The sequence below is a fragment of the Clavelina lepadiformis genome, chromosome 4, assembly GCF_947623445.1.
Source record: "Clavelina lepadiformis chromosome 4, kaClaLepa1.1, whole genome shotgun sequence".
NCBI lineage: Eukaryota > Metazoa > Chordata > Ascidiacea > Aplousobranchia > Clavelinidae > Clavelina > Clavelina lepadiformis.
In genome coordinates, this window is record NC_135243.1 from 825,315 (window position 1) to 844,611 (window position 19,297).

The following is a 19,297-nucleotide window of genomic DNA, read 5'->3' on the forward strand; positions in this document are numbered from 1 at the left end:
CACGCAAAGAAGAAGGTCGGTTGCAGCTATACACGCATACTGTGCATACATAGAATACTTGTGCGCATGCGCAACATGTTCCAGCTGTTCTCTGGACTTCCGCTTTGTTTTAAAAACTTTCAGGCTGTTTCCGTCTTTCAAAGTCATATTTATCGCCACTGATTCGATGAGTTTTGTCACGTGTACGTTACTTTGTCCTATTTCATCGATTTATTCTGGCTAATTTAGGCAAATATTTATGAATCAAAACAACTTTTATTACATAATAATAGGTAAAGTTAAAACGTATTTTTATCTAACAATATTACTCTTTGCCTTGTATAGAATAATCATTATTACAAAAACCAACCATTGTTTTGCTTCGTGTACAAGAGATTACTTAACACCAGCGCAGCAAATAATATAAGATGTTCACATGAAAGCCAGGAATAATTTTAGCGCACTAGCGCCAACATGCGGTAGAAATAAAGGCGGCCAGATCGGTTGATGTTTCAGAATAAGGCGCAAGGCGGTCAAATGAGGTGATAAAAATTGCGTATTTGTGTGGTTAGACTGGTAGGTGTGGGCCGCGACCTCGGGTAGATACAAACTCGCCATTAAACATATTTTTATCTTGTGGGCCGTGTATAAACGGTATCTACTGTAAGTTATCTGCCTCTGATTTCAAAAATGGATTCTTAGAAAAGATGCCGACTCGAAACTTTCCTGCGTCGTTCCCCGCATCAGGCTTGTGTGTGGAGTAAGGACGAGATTGCGATCTCTCCAATGATGGGCTGCAAGGTCACTCACAAGTAGTCGGGAAGCTTCAACAACACGCATCAGGTCGCATGGAGCTGGATTTTGTGTCTGGCTGGTGTTGGAATAAGCTGCATTTCGCTTTCAGTGAATTATCTCGCAAAATTGTTTCAAAATTAAAACTTGTAGAAGCAGTGCTGAGGCTGATGCACGTGACAAGGTTTGAAAGGGCGAGAGCAAAAAATACGACCAGATGTAATTTGAAACTACACCGCGGTTATTTTGCGAGTGACGAAAAAAATATTATCTACGAGTGCATCAAAATGTGGCTTAAAAACGTAAAGTTTTGAAAAACTTCAGTAACTTTAAAAAATCAAAACGATTGCTAGAACAAGAGTTTAATAAACGACACTGACAGCGTAAAGTTGTTTCAAAAGAGAATCTTCCTCAAAACCCCGTCTCCGCCAGTGGAGAAGCTGCATGGAGGTTCTTGAGGACGACCGGATATCTGGATATCTGATAGTCGGGGTCGAGTATGGACCACTTGGGTATGTTGACGGGAATAGGGAGGAGGCAGCCCTGGTTAAGCGGGATGTCGTAGCCCACCATGCACCTGAGGGAGTGGATGATGGCAGATTTGCTGATCGCTCTCGGCGCGTTCAACTTGTTTAACACCATAGGGGATGTCCCTTCGAAATCGAATGTCGCGCTGCTCGATATGAGCTCCTGGACCAGGTGGATACCCTAAACAGAAAGCTTCGTTGAAATGTCTGTGATTGATACAGTTGTGACGTCACAAAGACACTTACCTTTTGGTTAGCGGCAACTAGCGCTCTCAAGTCGGCCAGGTTGCCATGGAGATTGTGGGTCCGGCTGCAACTAGTGAATTCTCCTGGGAGCGTGAGAAACGCTGTTACTTCTGTGAGGTAACAAGTAAAAACAAGTTCAATAGGGTTTAAAGCAGTGGTTCCAAACCTGGGGTTCGCGGACCAATTGGGGGTCCGTGAGTGTCTTGGTTGCATGTAGGCTACTTTATTTCTCTATTGTTTGTGCAACGAAAGAAGAGAATCATAAACATTTTAAGACGCTATTTCATTGAAATTTGCAGCAGCTCCCAAGTATATCCGATATTACAGTAAATATCCCTCAATAGTAGGTTATGCATTAAATAACAAGACATTTTCTGATAGAATTCTTGGCAAATTTTAGGTACGGGTCCGCAGGCTTGAAAATTTATTTAAAGGGGTACGCGACTAAAAAAACATTGGGAACCACTGGTTTAAAGGTAATTCTGACTCATTAGAAAATCAGAAACCAATTCGTCATTTCACACAACAACTACCATGAAACTTTTCAGCATCATATGATACGAGAAAGCACATCATTCACAACATTATCACATAAATCCCAATCACATCCCAGCATAAATCGCAACCTTATCAAAATGTTTCAGTAGATGTTTGTTAACACAAACACCGTTGCTATACATTTATGAAATTTTTGAACATCATATGATAAACTTTGTGATCAGATCTATAACATTTATCACATCACCAAGCAAATCACATGATCATACTCACGAGAGTAAACAGGAAGATGAACTCCTTCAGCACATGGATGATTGGAGACGATGCAATCTCCTTCATTGATCTCTATCGCCCACATCAGGTACTGCACGCCATCCAACATGGCCCCTAGGTGGCTTGGGATGTGAGGAGCGTTGGAAACAAGACGACCATCGGGTCCGAAAAGAGCGCACGAGAAGTCAAGTCGTTCCTGTCGATTCATGTAATGTTACACATAAAATACTGAGTGTTCTAATGACACACAATGATCATAATAGAACTACACCTACTCAGCTATCAAGAACATATTTACACAAGTATGTCTTGCAATATACAAAGACTATACAGGACTTTTAACGACTGAAGCACAGATAAAATGTCAAGGGCTGAGAAATCTTGTATAATAAAATAATAAATACATTATATTATATTACTATATTATTTATTATATATATTATATAATATAATACAATAAATTCGCAGAAATTAGACCAAACAAATAAAAGCACTGTTGGACGATTATCTAGACCAGTGATGTATAAATAACAAACATGTTAAAATATGACGAGTTCAAGCCAGACAAATACCTTAATGTTAGTGGATATTGCTGTCCGTTGTAGAATCCTACCCATCTGTTCTGCAATGCTCGTGAACCTTTGATGTCAAATGTCAGAGGTTATAATACAGTGAGACCTCGTTAATCCGGACCACTTCGTTTCGTCAAAAAATGTCGGTTTAGCGGGTTATCCGGATTATCGGAAAGTAAAAAATCAATCAATCTTGCAAATGCAGTACCGTGTACAAAACGCAGTATGCACCTTACTACAATTCTAAGTACCGACTTTCTGGCTGGACAGCAACTAAAATAAAATTATATTTTTTGTATGATCCGACCCAGTGTCGAACCCCAGAACCACCGTATTTAAGACGAATGCTGTAAGCCAGAAGTGACGAACATGCGGTCGCAAATCGGTTTGACAACCGCTCTTGCATGGCGAAGCATTCCGGCGGGACCAGCAGTCTTGAACTATCTTTGACCTGTTTCCAATCTTTACGCAATGCGATATCAAAAGCTGATAGCACGATTGAGTTGCAGTAGTATGTCTTCAATAGATTGCCGCACTCAACCGATGTAATGTACGTATTTTTTTTGCGACCGCGGAAGCGTTGTTTGTTACTGTTGATGAACAATTTATTTTTTCATTTCTAAAATACTGTACAGTATTTCATAGTAGGCTATGACTAAAAAGCTGTGCGGCTAAAATTTTTTACAAAGCGCAATACTGTACAGTACTGTACTTTTGAATCAATAAAGACCGCAACGTTAATATGCGTAGATTAATTATCGGCTATTGTTTCGTCAACTAACTACCGAGTGTACATAGTGTATTAGGACAATCGTGAATCATTTTCGCTTAACTGTTAATAATCCGGTTTATCGAATTTTATTGCTATTGAATTAGCACATTTGTTCCAAAACTTTGGTGTCGGAGTCGGACAGCGGAGTTTCCGGATTAAAGGGGTAAAATGCGTAGGAAGAAATCCGTTCCCGGCAGTTTTGTGTCGGATAGCGAGGATTCCGGTTGTTCGGGGTCCGGATTAACGAGGTCCCACTGTATATTGATAAGACCAGTGATCCCAGTCTAGCACACACACAATAAAAGTTAATCGGGAATGACAAATAACCTAACCTCACTTGCAACTACCCCCATAATCATTGCATGCATTTGATATTCAATTTCCCAGTTATTGTCATTTGGGTAAATTGTCAGTCATAAAAATCGCTTCGAAAAATTCAGTCCACGAAATAACACCTATATATTTAAAATAACGGAGAATGACAAAGAACCCAGCCGCACCTTACAAATACCCCAATGGTCATTGCATGCATTTGATATTCAATTTTCCAGTTATTGTCAGTTATAAACTTGCTTCCAAAAACTGTATCTACGAAATAACACTGACCTGTGTGAAAATATAGAGAGTTGGATGGCGTCCAATTCCTTGCCAATATGCTTCGACTTTCCCTTCCCTATCATGATGGTCACATCACCTGAATAAGCGAAATTTTTGCAAAATTGTAATTTCTAATCACGGCAAGCTACAATGATGTTGTCAACCTATCATGTAAGAAAAAGACTACCCTCATCGAACTCTAAGTGATGTCACCATGATGTCATAACGCAATACCTTTCTTAGTCATCTCTGCCTTGCAGTCGGGTTCGACCAAGATTGTGCTATTCTTGTCGATGATGATCGCTGGACGGTGAATCACGTGACCATATGACAGGTCCTCCATGAAATGGACGCTAATGTCGAAATGACCTCCATCGAAATAACTTGACATCACCTGCACAACACATGCTTTATTATGACATCACTTATTGTAATAAACAGTCAATGCATGCAATTGACAACATGCATTTGCTCAACATGCTGCATTCAACATTCAACATTCAACATGCTGCATACTTAGGGTGTGTAAATTTTGCCATTTTAATTAACGTTTAGTGACAGTAGTAGCATGAACTACGACCAAGATACCATATGCAGCATGTAATCTTCACAATTTCTTTATAAGTTACCTCAGATTGATGAAATTATGCACGGTTTGTGATTTAAGTATTTGTAATAAGACGATAGCACAACATACACATAGGTGCAGCAAATAAAAATTTAGCATTAATATTTAACAACACTTTACATCTTCACTAGGGCAACCGAAAGTCAACATGGTCAATTTTTTTACCTGCTCAGAATGCTATGAAACAAGCACAAAACAAATTTCAGCTTTGTACGACGTGTGGAATAGAAGTTATTAGGTCAGATAAAGTCAAAATGTTATGTTAGGTCAAAATACGGTCAAATTGTCTTTTTTTAGGTCAAAATCTATTAAACTTGTAATTTTGTAACCATTTTGTAATATTATTCTTCCGTTTTTCTCTTTTCTTGTACAGCAAACAATTCCAGTCCCGCAAATTTTACTTAGAACCAAAGCCATAAAGAGAGGGAAGGCTTTTCAGCGCGTTTGGTGACGTCACCATGTGACGGCATTGCATTTGAAACTGCAAGCTGTCAATCTTAAGACGCAGAAACGAAAAAAAGTCAACACTAGAAAAGCATTTTGTCATTTTTAAATGCAGCTTTAGATTAGAAAGTTGCTGTAGACAGTGTAGAGACTATCAGTATAGCGTTTTTCAAAATAAGGTCAAAACTTAAACTTTTTAGGTCAAAATAAGGTCAGAATTTAAAATTTTTAGGTCAAAAAACTGGTTGCCCTAATCATCATAAATCATATGGTTACCTGTCGTACAACATATGCTCTGGCAACAACCTCCCCAGACACAGATGGCGTCACAGTTAACACAAGGACATAACTTACGTAATCTTATTAATATTTATCTAGCTTGTGCATGCATGCAACGTACATGCTCATATTGATACTGGATATATTAGCGGCACCATACCTCTCATGTTGTACCCAAATGCTATGTTGGTCTTCAAATGACGTCATAGCGTACCACATAACGCCACCTGCTGGGCCGGATAATATTGTTCTACTTTCATTGAACCTGAGCATAGAGGAGTGTGAGATGTTATATCAGAAGATGTAATCCCAGGATAGGCAACAGTTTTGAACTCATGGGTTGCTTTGGGTGTTGAGTTTGTACAGGCAGGCACAACCATATGCACAAATGATGTCATAATTAGTTTGAGTCCTCGCTTGTTTCTATTTCTAGCTACAACAGCATGAAACAAATAAACTACTATAATTACATACAGAAGTGAGGCCTACTTGAGCTCTAGTCAGACACTAGCTTAAGCGTATTTACTGTACTAAAACTAACGGAAAACTAGAAAATCAGTAAGGGGAAATTTGAGTTTTTTGGTTGGCTTTAATGGGAAAGCAGATCAAAACGGTTAAGAACCGCTGCTTTAAATCAAAGTAAAAAGTGATAATAAACTCATCTCTGATTAAGTATTTAAAACCATAGAAACTATAAAATAAGCAAAGACGAAAAATACAAAACCCACATTTAGCGTCACCAGTGGGTAGTAGCTTAATACAACTGCATTGTCAACTGGAAACATCAGAGTTGATCAGCTTACGAGGTCAAATAATTTCAGTCTGGACTAATTTCCATTGTAAAGAAGATCTCTCCAACCCTTAGTGAGAGCAAGTGCCATTCTTTCACCTTTCCTCTCAAGGAGAGCATTTGTGGCGACCGTCGTTCCAATCCGGATGAAATCGATCTTACTTGAGTCGAATGATTCGATCATCATAATTTTAAACTCTATAAAACAAAATTAAACTATGTATACATAATTAGGCAGTCTATCGAATTAAACAACAATTCTTAGCAGTGGTTTTCGCCAAGTCGACAAATGGTTAAACTTGAGGAAATGAAGGGAAGCTAAGTTTAATTAGAGACAAAATTACGGGCATATTTGTAATTAAACACCAGCCTTGAAATCAAACTACTTTTCACAATAATCTTTTTAGCCTTGTCAACGAAGCAAATTAGTAAACTTGAAACAACTATGAGACATAAAATCATCAATAAAATTATGATAAACTTTACCATATTGGCTATATGTTTATTTTTGTCACAAACCTCTTCCATAATCCTTCAAATTCCTTCCCCTTGTGTTTACTTTTCTGATTCAAAATTTGTTTCTTCTTAGAACTTACTCAGCATTTATCATGTTAAGTATTTCCTAAAATCTAAGCATAGTGTCGGAGTGCGTCCATTATTTTCTTTCATGCCATAATAAAAGGCACTTGCAAGGCTGCCTGTAGAGTTAGGCCGATACAAACCCAAACTAGAATAGATTCGCTGAATATCATCTGCATTCAGGTGAACACAAATACTAGGCTAACGATATCGAAACTGACTACAAAGTTATTATATTTCCTATATTTATATTTTCCAGGGTCAACATTTTTCATACAGCCAGTGTATACATGTTCTTATACAGCCTACTGAAGGCCATTTACTTAAAAATTATGCTTTTCAAATATTATTGTTTTGAAACCAAACAATTCTTCAGCAACTACACTGGAAAAAAGTGACCGTCATTAGGCCTAGTCCAAAATTTTTATCATTGTCTATTAACACGCCGATTTCGTTGAAAAAACACTGCCCATACTTTATGTTGGTCCACGTACCCATAAATCTGCCTACATACAGTTTGCAGCGCCTTTTTATGGCTGACTAGGCTACGTCCCACCGATGCACTGGAAACAATGTTGGTTAACTAAAACCCATTATACGATGTGATTGGCGTTTACTTCGTTATAAGTGAAAGACTAGTGGCTTAATCGATTGCGATCGATCTTAATTTCGATATACAGTATATCCACTATATCACATTAATATTGAGATGGTGACATACTGACATTTCGTCACTGTTTAAAATCTTTCTCATTCGTGCAATGCCGTGAGTTTATGAACGTTTCCACTAAATGCAAGGTTGAACAAGGTCGAAACAACTTAAAAGTACTCCTGTGTAAGTACAGTGGGCGGACATTTTATACAAATTTCTTTCCTCGAAATGAAAAGAGGTTTCTTTTTAATAATCTGGGAATGCCAACGCGCACAAGTGCTACGATTATTTGATTCACTTTTCAAATACAAATACGACATTTATGCTAACAATCACAACAAATATGTTCAAAATAACCTAATATTAAGCTAAAATATGTGGTTCCTAACTATATACAGTCGAATCCGCTTAATTCGGAAACCGGATAACCCGGACCACCGCTTTATTCGGCTAAAATGCTCGGGAACGGAACAAAAGTAAAAATTGAATGTAAAAAAACTCCCGTTAATTCGAACAATTCTCCGCTTAATTCGGACGCGGGTTGGCAATTCCTATCGTTAGGTTATGAGTTTGTGATAAATATATCAATTAATGTAATATAAAATTGTTTACGACATAGAACTCTCAGCTATCGAATTAGTGAAGCATAACACTTTGTGACGTAATCGATGCTTCCCTCTTACTGTGCGTGCATTACGAGTCATCCCTTTTCATTCGTACGTTCAACGCCGCAACATGTCTTTATGCTGTTGCTGTCACAATGTTCTATCTTGATGTATTCGTTCAAAGAAGCTTCAAATATAATCAAATTATACAGTTGTCGAGGTGTACAATTGATTCTAAGATTAAGAGAAGCGAAACAACGACCTGAGACTCATTTATTATATCGACGACTACAGACAAACATTGTAATTGAAGTGGTCGTCCTTACAGGCTAAGGAACCATAAACAATCATTTCATTACAAGTTTATGACACAATAAACAGTACTTCGCTCTTTTTAACACAAGATGCAATTGCATTATGAGTGATTATGGTGAAACAATGACGATCGATGCAGTAACAATCGACAATGAACTCATTTAAGGCCGCGCCAATTTCATAGTCGCTTTTACTTCGGTACAATTGCGTTCGTCTTGTAGAACAGAATGGTACAGCAAAGTTTAGCAGAAAAATTGAAATTGCTCACTAAAGTAAACAAAGACGTTTTATGTGATCAGTGCCAATTACTGCAGTATAGACCAGCTGCAATTCATTTATTACGCAACAGTACAGTACTTATTTGCGTTGTCTGCCTTTACGCATGACCATGAAACAAACAATTGATTTTCCGCTTAATTCGGACAAAGCCGTTTCTCCGCTTAATTCGGCCAAAATTGAGCGGAACCAAAGTGTCCGAATTAAGCGGAGTTGACTGTAACAAACAAATGTTCTGTACTTTGTTAGAACAAATTCAAACAGAAATAAAATCAAATAAACTCACTAAAATCACAATTTTACAAGGATAAATCACAAAAATCAATTATTTGAGGAATTAAGCGTTTACTGTTCAACTTATAACATGAAAAACCTGTGGACTCACAATATGTGAATATTTAATTTCAAACAGTTCATTTTGGCAATTTCGTAGCGTAAGTATTTAAGACCTCGTCCTCTGGAATCACTACATACTTTCTAACAAGAGACACGTACATAGTTTCACACAACATTACCAATTTTAGTCTCCCAATTTCAGGAAGACCATCTTGAACATATGTAGCAACAAAACACTATCCAAAACAAAACCGTAAATTTCTATCCATTGAAAGTACGAACGATTGTTTGACGCTGAGAAAAGTCAACACATCGGCAGAAAATTGTTAAACAGGTGAACTTTTGGTCCCAGAGTATACTTGGACGCAAATAAATTTTCGTATTGCAACAGCATACAGTGATGACGTTGATGCTTTTCCGCCAAAAACTTTTGGGTGTTTTTAAAGGAAGCTCTGTTAGTTAAAGACTTGAATAAAGAGTGCTTCGCCTCAAACCGCATGCACCATGTTCTTGCAGATGAACTAAGGTTTTCTATATCCGGTGGCACATGACTCAGATAATGTTGTTTTGGGATGATGTTAACACTTGGAAACGCTAATTTAAAGATCTGGAAATAAGAAGAAATCAACAAACGCATATAACAGGGGTGGGCAACCTTTTTGAACCCGAGAGCCACTTTGGTTGTTAAATTTTTACTGACGAGCCAAGTCATAAGAAATTATGACGTCATAAATAGTTTATGTCGTTTAATTGTTCCATATCTGCATTCCTCAATCGAAAAATATCATTAAATTTGGATAATTAACAACTTGTCATCAATGCTGGCCTAAATAAGGAAAAGAAAAAGAGAGAAACGTTCATAAACGGTACTCTTGGTAGCCTTTACAATTTTTTTGAAATTTTACGATTCGACTAGAAGAGCCACAAAAAACATGCCGAGAGAGCCGCATGCGGTTCGCGAGCCGCAGTTTGCCCATGTCTGGCATATAAGGTCAAGGCGTCATGGACAATGTTCGGAGACAAAAGAATATTGATAAATTTCAGCAAAGCTATAAAGCACTGGTAAGTGTCACAAGAACAATCAACGAACTCACTCAGTACAAAGGGCAGTATTCTTGCCAGTTGTAGCATCTGCGATGCGGACTGACACAATTTCTTCACTTTTTTGATATGGTGAGACATAATCTGAGAAGGTTTTTTGCTGTCTCGAAATAAAAAAAACAGAAAACTTGAAATCTTTTCATTTAGCGTTGAAAGCGTTAACTTATTTTTTTCGTCAATGTAAAAGTTAAGCATGCAGCAAACATCGTTCCAGCACAATGTTCATTACATCTTGAGGACAATAGGTAAATAGATTGAAATACGACACACCGAATAAGGCTGCCCGTCTATATTTACCTCACACTGCCTTGAATTTTACGCAGTGCTGTTCGTGCGTTGCGATATCTCTCAAGATAAAGTCTAGGTAAAGGTAAAGTTATCTTAAGGTAAAGTAAAATCTCTTAAGATAAAGTCTTCATCCCATTTTTTTGTTTTTATTTCCTCTGCAGTTGCCAAGCAATGACGACACTTCCTGAAGGCGAAACCGACCCCTTGTTTCGTCCCCATTACTTGATGGGCTGCTGGCGGCGTGTCAGCTAAAATGGCTGCCAACGATTCTTTGATATTTATAGATTCGTTATTTGGAGTAACGACCTCAAAACCTGCAGCAGAAATCTCGCATCTCATCGTAAAAGTTTTGCAAAACCACATCTATTCCATACTTGTTAATGTCTGAAGTTTTTGCAATGGCTGGAAGATTAATCCAGAAATACTTTGACCGATGGCTTGGTGGTAAATTACAAAAAGATATGTAAAAAATCCAAGCTTGAGATCTATAGTTTTGCTTCCTATAGCGGATTGCAAAGCAGCACATCGTCATAGTAGAGTAAAACTTGCAGGGCGCCAGGGTAACTTAAAAATAAAGGGTGCTGTTGAAATACTAAGCCAGATTCAAAATTGCTATAGCATCGATTCATACAAACTTCTTCGTGGTACTTTTTATATGTTAAAAAAGGATTTGTATTTCAACCAAAGAAGTGATTGTGATCCTTACAGAAACATATTAATACAAATGTGGAGCGTTAATTATTCGCCTCTTTTCACTCATTCCAATCGCTTTCATTGAATAACCAAAAGTTACTTCTTGTGGCAAGCTTAAGCCAAAGTTTCTAAAGAAAATATTTTCTTGTAAATGTGCAGTTTTGAATTTTTCATACTGAACGACAATCGGATGTATTTGCTTCATAATGCGATGGACGGTAGTTTGCTTATCACAGGAAGTTCCTTCACTTTCGTCAGTTGATAGTTCAGTATAGTAAGAACATCGTAAATCGTTCGGCTGATTTTGCTTAAAGAAGTTTTTTGAAACTCAACCAAGTTATCAATTACAGCGTGTAAATAGAAATGGTTCCACCTGTTTAAATGGTCAAAGCAACGTTTGCGGTATTGAAACGGCAACAAGAATGAGGACAAATATTTTGTGTCCATGGTTTTATTTGTTTAGTTTTCTATTAAGTATAGGTTATATTTATATTATCTCGTATTATATCATAATTTGTCAACGTCAAACGCGCGCTTTTCTCGCTACCGTTCATGCTTAATTCGGCACTCAACTATCAAGTGAATGTAGTTTCATTTCAGGGGATTATTCAGTTTTATTCTGTCAAGTCATTTTGTTCAGTGAGAAACAATTTAACGACAAAACGCAATAGAATTTATTTGTAAACGCAGCGATTTACACCTTCATACTTTTTCAGTGAACAAGTATTTCTAACCTGTATGAGATGGTATTTTTCTTTCATGCTCAAACAAAAACACGCCGCACCTTTTTCCCAAATACTAAGCGGGTTTGTCGACTCAACGTTTTCATCTCAACTTTCTCATCCACTGGATTGATCCTCTATAAACTATTGCGACTAATGATTACATGCAGGCAAACTAACTGGTCCTGAAGAAGGGAATTAATGGAAGTGGATACACCTGGAGAGTATTTAGCCGAAAAGAAAAAAGCCTCAAAAGAAGTTGGAGATTATCCAACAATCCAACCAATAAATAACAACTTTGCAGATGACGTCTTACACAAGTCTCTAATAATATACTTTCTTTTCAAACACGGCACTGTAGGAGATGGACTCTTGGTTACGAAACATCGCTTTCAAAACTGGTTTGCATGAAACTTTCTTTAAAGGGATTGAAACCTTGTTGGCAATTCTGTTATTTTCTGTTATTTTTGCAGGTATTGCATTTGTGGCATCTTGTTCTGGGGCGAGCGATTATACTTCATTCTAAAGTTGGATAAGTTGTGGCAAGCAAAGTTATTATATTTCCGTTAATGATCAAAGCAACCTTGTTTCAAAAGCTTTCTGCTCCATTTATAAGACTTCCTTGCAACTAACTTCGCCTGCTTGTTGTGAGCTACGCGCTACACCTGGGAAAAGTTGTTTGATCTGATAATAGTTTTCTTGCGGATGTTGGCCCAAATTTTCTTTCAGATATATATTCTATGGTTTGGGCTATCACCCAGTGGTAATGTGATGTGTTGCGCATTCTATTAGTTATGACAAGTCCTTAGATTACTATAAATATTTGAAAAATGAAACAATCGATCTCTTGATGGTTGTGCTATCTCGTAATTTATGATGTCATTCCAAGAAGATTGTACAATACGGCAGGTAACCTTTGATAAAATCTTTGCAGATGATACGAACAGTTTACTAACTTTCCATGATTATCACGTTTTTACTTCGCGCTTGATCCCAGAGTGATCCTATCCGTAATCAATGAAGCGTAGAAAAAGAGAAAAAGGAGAAGAACGACGACGAAATTACACATTCCACAGTAATGCTTGAATTGCGTGCGATTGCTTATAGAAAAAATTTTGTAATGTAGCGATGGCTGTTTTATTTTGCAACCATGAGATTCGTTACGAGCAATTTTCAGGCTTTGTGACATTGTTATGAAGGGGAGCGCAGGGGCATATTTTTACGTAAAAAATTGAACAATGTAGTCACCGAAGGAAGTTCAAAGCGTTAATTAGACTCTATTTGTCTGTCGTCCGATCAAAAATAAATCGACACGCATTCTTTTATATCAACACGATAAACAAGCTTTTAAATGATTTTAAATCGTTAAACTTTGGACTATTAATTGTTTATTGCATTGGTGATTGATTACTTCATTATGTAAAAATCGGTTTACGCAGCGTCGGTGTACACACTGAATTTTATTACAGTAAATGTTTGAATTTAATAATTCGCTTTGTATTTACTTCTAGTTGATTCTTTTAAACTTTGCTTGACATGAATTAGCTTGTGTAACGCGTCGCAAATTACACGCAAGTTCTTACGCATTTTACGTCATATTCTTCGCTGTCCACGTATCTAGATGTCGTATTGGACAAGGAAAAGGGGAAGGATTCAAACCGCTGTAAAATAAGGACTAGGCAAAATATTTTCAAATTTGTTTATCTCGTAAAAGAATTCATGTGCAAATTCTCTGAGCAAAATCATCACAATCCAACGCTCAGTACGTATGTAAATTAAAAAAGAATCAAAGCGTGTCGACAATTTCCATTGTTAAGTAGGCCTATAGGCGATCGAAAAGATCTTGCCATCCAAAAAGACTGGCACCGGTAACTCAGAAAGGGTCTACATGGAATATAAGTCAAAACGGCAATTTTGCACCAGAAATCAACATTCGCCGACGTATCATATACCAACTTTCCAGCAGGGAGAAATATGACCAATAGGCAATAAATGAGCAATTAATTATTATATCCCACGCACTTAGCAAACTTTCCAATCTGGAACGCATGAGACTCGTCGACGGGCTCACTAAACTTTCTTGGGTTTCTTGTACTTTTGACGTAAACTGAAAGTTCTGGCTTCTCACGACTTTTTTAGAAGACTGACAGTTCTTCTCAGTAAGCACTCAAAATTCGAACGCCAAAAAAACATATTTCAAATTTGCAAATTTGTAAATTAGGAATAGGAGAAACTTTCTGGTAGACTTAAGTGGTTCGATATTTTATATTTTTACGAGTAATATAACAGTGTACGCTGGTGCCAAATTCTATCTCCTCATTGTGACGTCATGAATTCAACTTCATTTATGGTTTTGATTTAACAAAAAAGTAGCAGTAGCCGGACCAGTGTCTAGAGCAGTCAGCCGAGTTTGGATATTGAACATGTGGCCGTCTGAGTTGTTGAGAGATAAAGATGCACCAAATAACGGGCTATATCTGACTTCACTTGTGGTTGAAGGTTGCGAGGACACTTGGGTCTGCGCGTGCTCGTTAGAACAGTCTACAAATCAAAAACTGATAAAACAATTTTATTTACAAACTGACAAGCGTAATGTAAGTTAAGGTTCTTGGTATTCAACAAAGTCGGAGACGCAAAGGCATATAAAGAAAAGTAATCAACGCAAGAATGTAAATTAAGGAGGAAAACGAAAAGTTAAAGGAAAATGACCAAAGCGTAGCAAATGACCGAGCTAGCCTCTGTGCGAGTTCCGATTTTCACACATTTTATATTGTGTTCTATTACGTAGAGTATCGTACGAATTTAGAACTGTCCGCCAAACAAATTAGATGTTAGCTGAGCTGATTATGGCTGATCCGTGTTAACCCAGTAGGTAGTAAAATATAAAGCAAGATATAAGTTGTCTGCACTGTGAAGGTTAACTGCAAGGTGAACAGAAGGTTAACTGAAGGTTAACTGCACTGTGAAGGTGAAGGTCACTGTGTGGTTTTGAATCGAAACTGTTCTTCAGCATCGACTCAACCGCATACAATCAGCATCACTGTCAAAATATGAAAGTATTGTTCAAGCGACAATTTTTACATGTAAAAACTTTATAATGCAATGACATGTTAAGCTTTCTTGTTGACCTTGATTTCAATGCGCAAAACAAATTCCATAAAGCTCAAAAATTTGACAAAAAAGAGTCGATTTTCCAAATTCTTATCATCTGTTTGAGTAATTCAATTTCAATTTCAAATTTACGCAAATATATGACTCAGTTCCATCGGTTTAGAAAAAGCTGTACAGAAAACTATCAAACAGATATCTGCAGTATATTAATATAAGCTATACTTGCTGAAAAACTCGGCACACTACTGACAATATTGAAAACATCATGATTTGTAAAGCTAAAGATTGGACACTTTCGACCGTTAAACTCCGTTTCCTTTAACATCAGCGCAAAAAGTTTTCACAAAGATCGCTCTTCGTTTACGTCATAACCTAGGAAGTATAGGAATTTTAAAGAAGGAACTGACAAGGGATTCCTGAGCATGGTATAGGCCAGAAAATTCAAGCTGCATGAGGCCAGTTGCTTTAAACGTTGGAATAACACTATGGCAGAATTCGTTTTTATAGTTATTGTAGTTTAGGTACTTGCTTACTTACTGTTTTTACTTACCCTATCAACCTATTGTGTCCTATTCTTAGGTTTTAACATTAAACAGTTAACTCTGTTAACATAAAGTAAAATTCTAGCCGCGAAATTGCCACTCTGCTTAAATAATTTATGTTTATGGACAATCACCTTTAAAGTGCACGCGCCAACGTAATTATGACGTAATTCAATTTATAGTGTGTCTTTCAGTCTCGTTGCTGCGTTTTTCATTGGACTGGAATCACGGCTTGAAGTAGCCACGTTTTAAAACCGGTCGGTTCCTTTATTTTGTGTTTTTGGGTCCAGGCAATTTGGTAAATAAATCTCCGTTATTTCATTGGGGACATGACAGAATTAAAGAACATTAAAACGTAAGAACATTTAAAGCTTTAAAGTTTTTAAATCGTTTCACAGTTTTAAATCCAGTTCATTGTGTTGGTTTTCTGCCATGTTGGCGATGTAAGTTTGGTTCTCGAATTTTCTCCATTAATTATTTGCTGCTGGTCCGCAGAACTTGAATCTGGTTGTAAAGATATTTTTAACGCTTTTCCTTGGTTGGATATTACCTTGTTACCAATTGAATTAATTTTGTTACAATAATTGTGACTAACAACTTTTCCAGGTTATTACTTTATTTTGTTCCCTTTGTCTCTTACTTGTTTCGATAATACCCAAAAAACTTCATTTTTTCCACCTTAAATAATAGTCCCATCCAGGCTTACGGTTACAAATCCATTGACGTCTGTCTTCATGAGTTCACTTGCAAGTTTCAATTTACTTTCGCTTCAACGCTTCAACGCTTCAATCCCTCATCCGATTCTTGGTGCGGATTTGTTGAAGCGTTTTAGTTTGTTGGTTGACCAGGACAGGCAAAGTACTTTCGACGACAGAGAAAGTTCATCGTTTTAGCACAAGCGCTTAGCGCACCATCTGATAAGAGTTTGGCCGAATTTCGCGGTATTTACCAGGAAATTTTTGATGCTTCTTTGCGTTCGCGAGTAATTAAGCACAAGGTTCAGCATAAAATCGAGACGACTGGACCTCCATTCCATTCTCCTGCGAGGCGTTTATCTTTCGAGAAACGTCGCGCAGCTAAAGAAGAACTTGTTAAAATGATCAACCAAGGCATCATTGAACCCAGCAACTCCACATGGTCTAGTCCCATACACTTGGTAAAAAAATCAAACGGTGGTGTGAGAATTGTAGGTGATTTTCGTAATCTCAACCTTGTCACCAAATCTGACCGTTACAAATTTCCAATTTGCGAGATTTCACTAGTGAGTTACACGATGCAACAATCTTTTCCAAGTGTGACTTATTAAAAGCATTCTTTCAAATCCCCATTGCCTCCGAAGATAAAGCAAAGTCGGCTTTTAGCTTCTGTTCAAAGCTTTGAATGTTTTATGGATTCAATTACGAGAGATGTAAATTTTTGTTTCTTATACCTTAATGACGTCTTATTGTTATCTCGTCATCAAGAAGAACATTTACAACATTTACAAATATTATTTAAACGTTTATCTGTTCATGGCGTTGTCGCCCTTCGCTAGACCTGGAAAAAATATGTCAATGGTTCAATGGCAGATTATCTTTATGACACTGTAGTGGCCTGGGAGGCATTTTTAATACCATTATATAATTCGTGGGAACGTATTCGCCAGTTAATTATTGAAATATTGTTTATTGATAAAACTGCAATTGTCGTCTAATATTTGGAAACTTGCTCTAAATAACTTTATGTGAAAACGCCGTTTAGTACGTAACCAGGTGATTTCATAACATCCTAGTTTTAACTGAATGTAATTCCCATTGCCAACGCTTTGTGTTTATCGTTCGCACGTTCTGAAATGTTCGTGTATTTTGTGTCGCTTATTTCCCCTCACACCGCTCCACGCTGTTATAAGCTCAAACTTCTGTGCGAGTAACCGCTCAGACAGAGATACAGAATCGTACGAACGTATTACGTCATTCGCGTTAATTGTAATTCGTTAGACTTGTTTCAAATGGTTAATGCTAAGTTTGTGATTGTGTCATATTCGGAATCTGTACAGTTCCTACAATAAAGGATCGTTTATGATAAACTGTATCTGTAATAACGTAAGAGCTTTCGGCTAGTAAAAGGTTCGAGGATTCTAACCGCACGCAACCACGAAGTCAGATCATTAAATCGGCAGGTAAATTAAGTCCGAAATCACAAGTTAAGACTGACAAGCAGTGCAAGACCTCTGCATTTTGGTGACCCCGACGTTGACCCGACGTGTTTCAATCCTTACAGCCATTCTTCACTGGTAAGTGGATTTTGCATGTTTTTTTACATCTAGCTGAAACCCTAGTTTGTAATGCACGCTCATCAGCTTGGAATGCATGCTCACCTAGCTTAGGCTATCATTTTCACATCGCGCTGTAGTATGAAATAAAAGTTTTTGTTAAAAAATTTTTTCTTCGGGTTCTCTTGGGACCGAAATGTTTTTCGTGGTGTCGTCGTAATTTTTATCGGTTCTGATAAATGTCAAAACCGTTGCCGACACAACGAAAAGTTACTTCAATACCAGGCAAAACTAAGTCAAAGTACCACGTTAGCACACGATTAACCCCGCGGCCCGACGAGTCAATTCAGGATACGACCATGTCGAGCGGAAACGGAGAACAATCGTCAGATCCCCCCAGCATTGAGGCGGCTGGAACCTCTGGTCTGGGTGCTGACAATAAATTACAGACAAGTGTGCGGACACAGGACAATACCTCGCGAAACGATTTGTTTTCACACGTCAAGCTTTCTACCTTTTGGAAATTCAATCCCGAAGCATGGATCTCCCACCTGGAACACAAATTTTCCCTGTATCGCATCTCATCGCAAACAAACCGTTACTTGTCAAACCTAAAGAAGATGCCACGAAAAAAATGTTTTTATATTTATTTTTTATATTTAATTGCTAATATTTTTTTGTCACTTTATTTAATCGTCTTTTTGCACGTTACATAACAATTCAGTTTCTATACGGTCTCGTTTAAAACACTGAAAATTAGTTACAGTGATCGATTCAAAGGCTGTGGCACCTGGATAGTGGATAATGCATTGATAATTGTCAAACTAGCTTAATGATATGTCAGTATCGCAGTGTTGGTCATTGTTGGATATCTGTGCGATTCATAAATATTTACCGACGTGCATAGGTCAAAGTTGGACCAGCTCTAAAGGCCTGGTACAAGACAAGATTTGCGCAATCTTCCGGCTCCTACTCTGCGGAGGGCTCCAATTTTTGCATCACAAACTTTCGCCAACGCTTCAATGAGTGTTACAACCCCCTCGTGTGGATAGGATGCTTTCCGTGTATGCTGCTGTGCGGACCACCTTACTGTGTAAGTCTGATATTTCTTCCAACATTAGATTTTAATGGAGTTATGGAAATCAAAATTCGTTTAAACGTAACTAAGCACTCCGTATTTTGATCTTTACAATGCGGTTTGAAATAATTAAGATCATTTTGGTGTTTGTCCTTAATTAAAACAACAGTTCCTTGGAAAAAATTCACTTGTAAAAATGGTGCTGGTTTTGGAAATATTTCTTTTACTTTTCAAGGTTACTGGTAAGTTTGCTTTGTGTGGTCGCCACATTTCGGATGTTTAATGTAGGAAGCAACCAACCATATATTTCTGCTAGTGCAGGGTTTGAAATTAAAATATGCGGACAACAAA

The 19,297-nt window shown here is 37.5% G+C and overlaps 2 protein-coding genes across 3 annotated transcripts; both read right to left on the reverse strand.

Annotated features, from left to right (window-relative positions):
* Positions 1-251: 251 nt before the first annotated feature.
* On the reverse strand, positions 252-4,051 carry LOC143452328 (5-oxoprolinase-like). 2 transcript variants are annotated; one of them, XM_076953252.1, is made up of 4 exons: positions 2,888-4,051; positions 2,316-2,511; positions 1,545-1,627; positions 252-1,479 (listed from the first exon to the last, which is right to left on the reverse strand). In XM_076953252.1, exons 1-4 carry the CDS (start codon positions 2,930-2,932, stop codon positions 1,183-1,185), a joined length of 621 nt encoding a protein of 206 aa, XP_076809367.1. In that variant the 5' UTR covers positions 2,933-4,051; the 3' UTR covers positions 252-1,182. The 2 variants fall into 2 exon arrangements, with proteins under 2 accessions (XP_076809367.1, XP_076809366.1); XM_076953251.1 differs by having other exon boundaries at positions 1,545-1,654.
* A 44-nt stretch (positions 4,052-4,095) lies between these two features.
* On the reverse strand, positions 4,096-7,242 carry LOC143451731 (5-oxoprolinase-like). The gene is made up of 6 exons (XM_076952452.1): positions 6,917-7,242; positions 6,497-6,595; positions 5,768-5,872; positions 4,491-4,650; positions 4,266-4,353; positions 4,096-4,114 (listed from the first exon to the last, which is right to left on the reverse strand). Exons 4-6 carry the CDS (start codon positions 4,645-4,647, stop codon positions 4,096-4,098), a joined length of 264 nt encoding a protein of 87 aa, XP_076808567.1. The 5' UTR covers positions 4,648-4,650; positions 5,768-5,872; positions 6,497-6,595; positions 6,917-7,242.
* Between the last annotated feature and the right edge of the window lie 12,055 nt (positions 7,243-19,297).

Excerpts from the sequence above, each read along its gene's own strand:
- LOC143451731 (XM_076952452.1), bottom strand. The coding sequence starts at position 4,647 with ATGTCAAGTTATTTCGATGGAGGTCATTTCGACATTAGCGTCCATTTC. Across the intron at positions 4,354-4,490 it reads GGCAGAGATGACTAAGAAAG|GTGATGTGACCATCATGATA; the intron begins GTATTGCGTTAT and ends TCGCTTATTCAG.
- LOC143452328 (XM_076953251.1), bottom strand. The coding sequence starts at position 2,932 with ATGGGTAGGATTCTACAACGGACAGCAATATCCACTAACATTAAG. Across the intron at positions 1,655-2,315 it reads TCATCTTCCTGTTTACTCTC|AAGTAACAGCGTTTCTCACG; the intron begins GTGAGTATGATC and ends GTTACCTCACAG. Across the intron at positions 1,480-1,544 it reads TAGTTGCCGCTAACCAAAAG|GGTATCCACCTGGTCCAGGA; the intron begins GTAAGTGTCTTT and ends CTTTCTGTTTAG.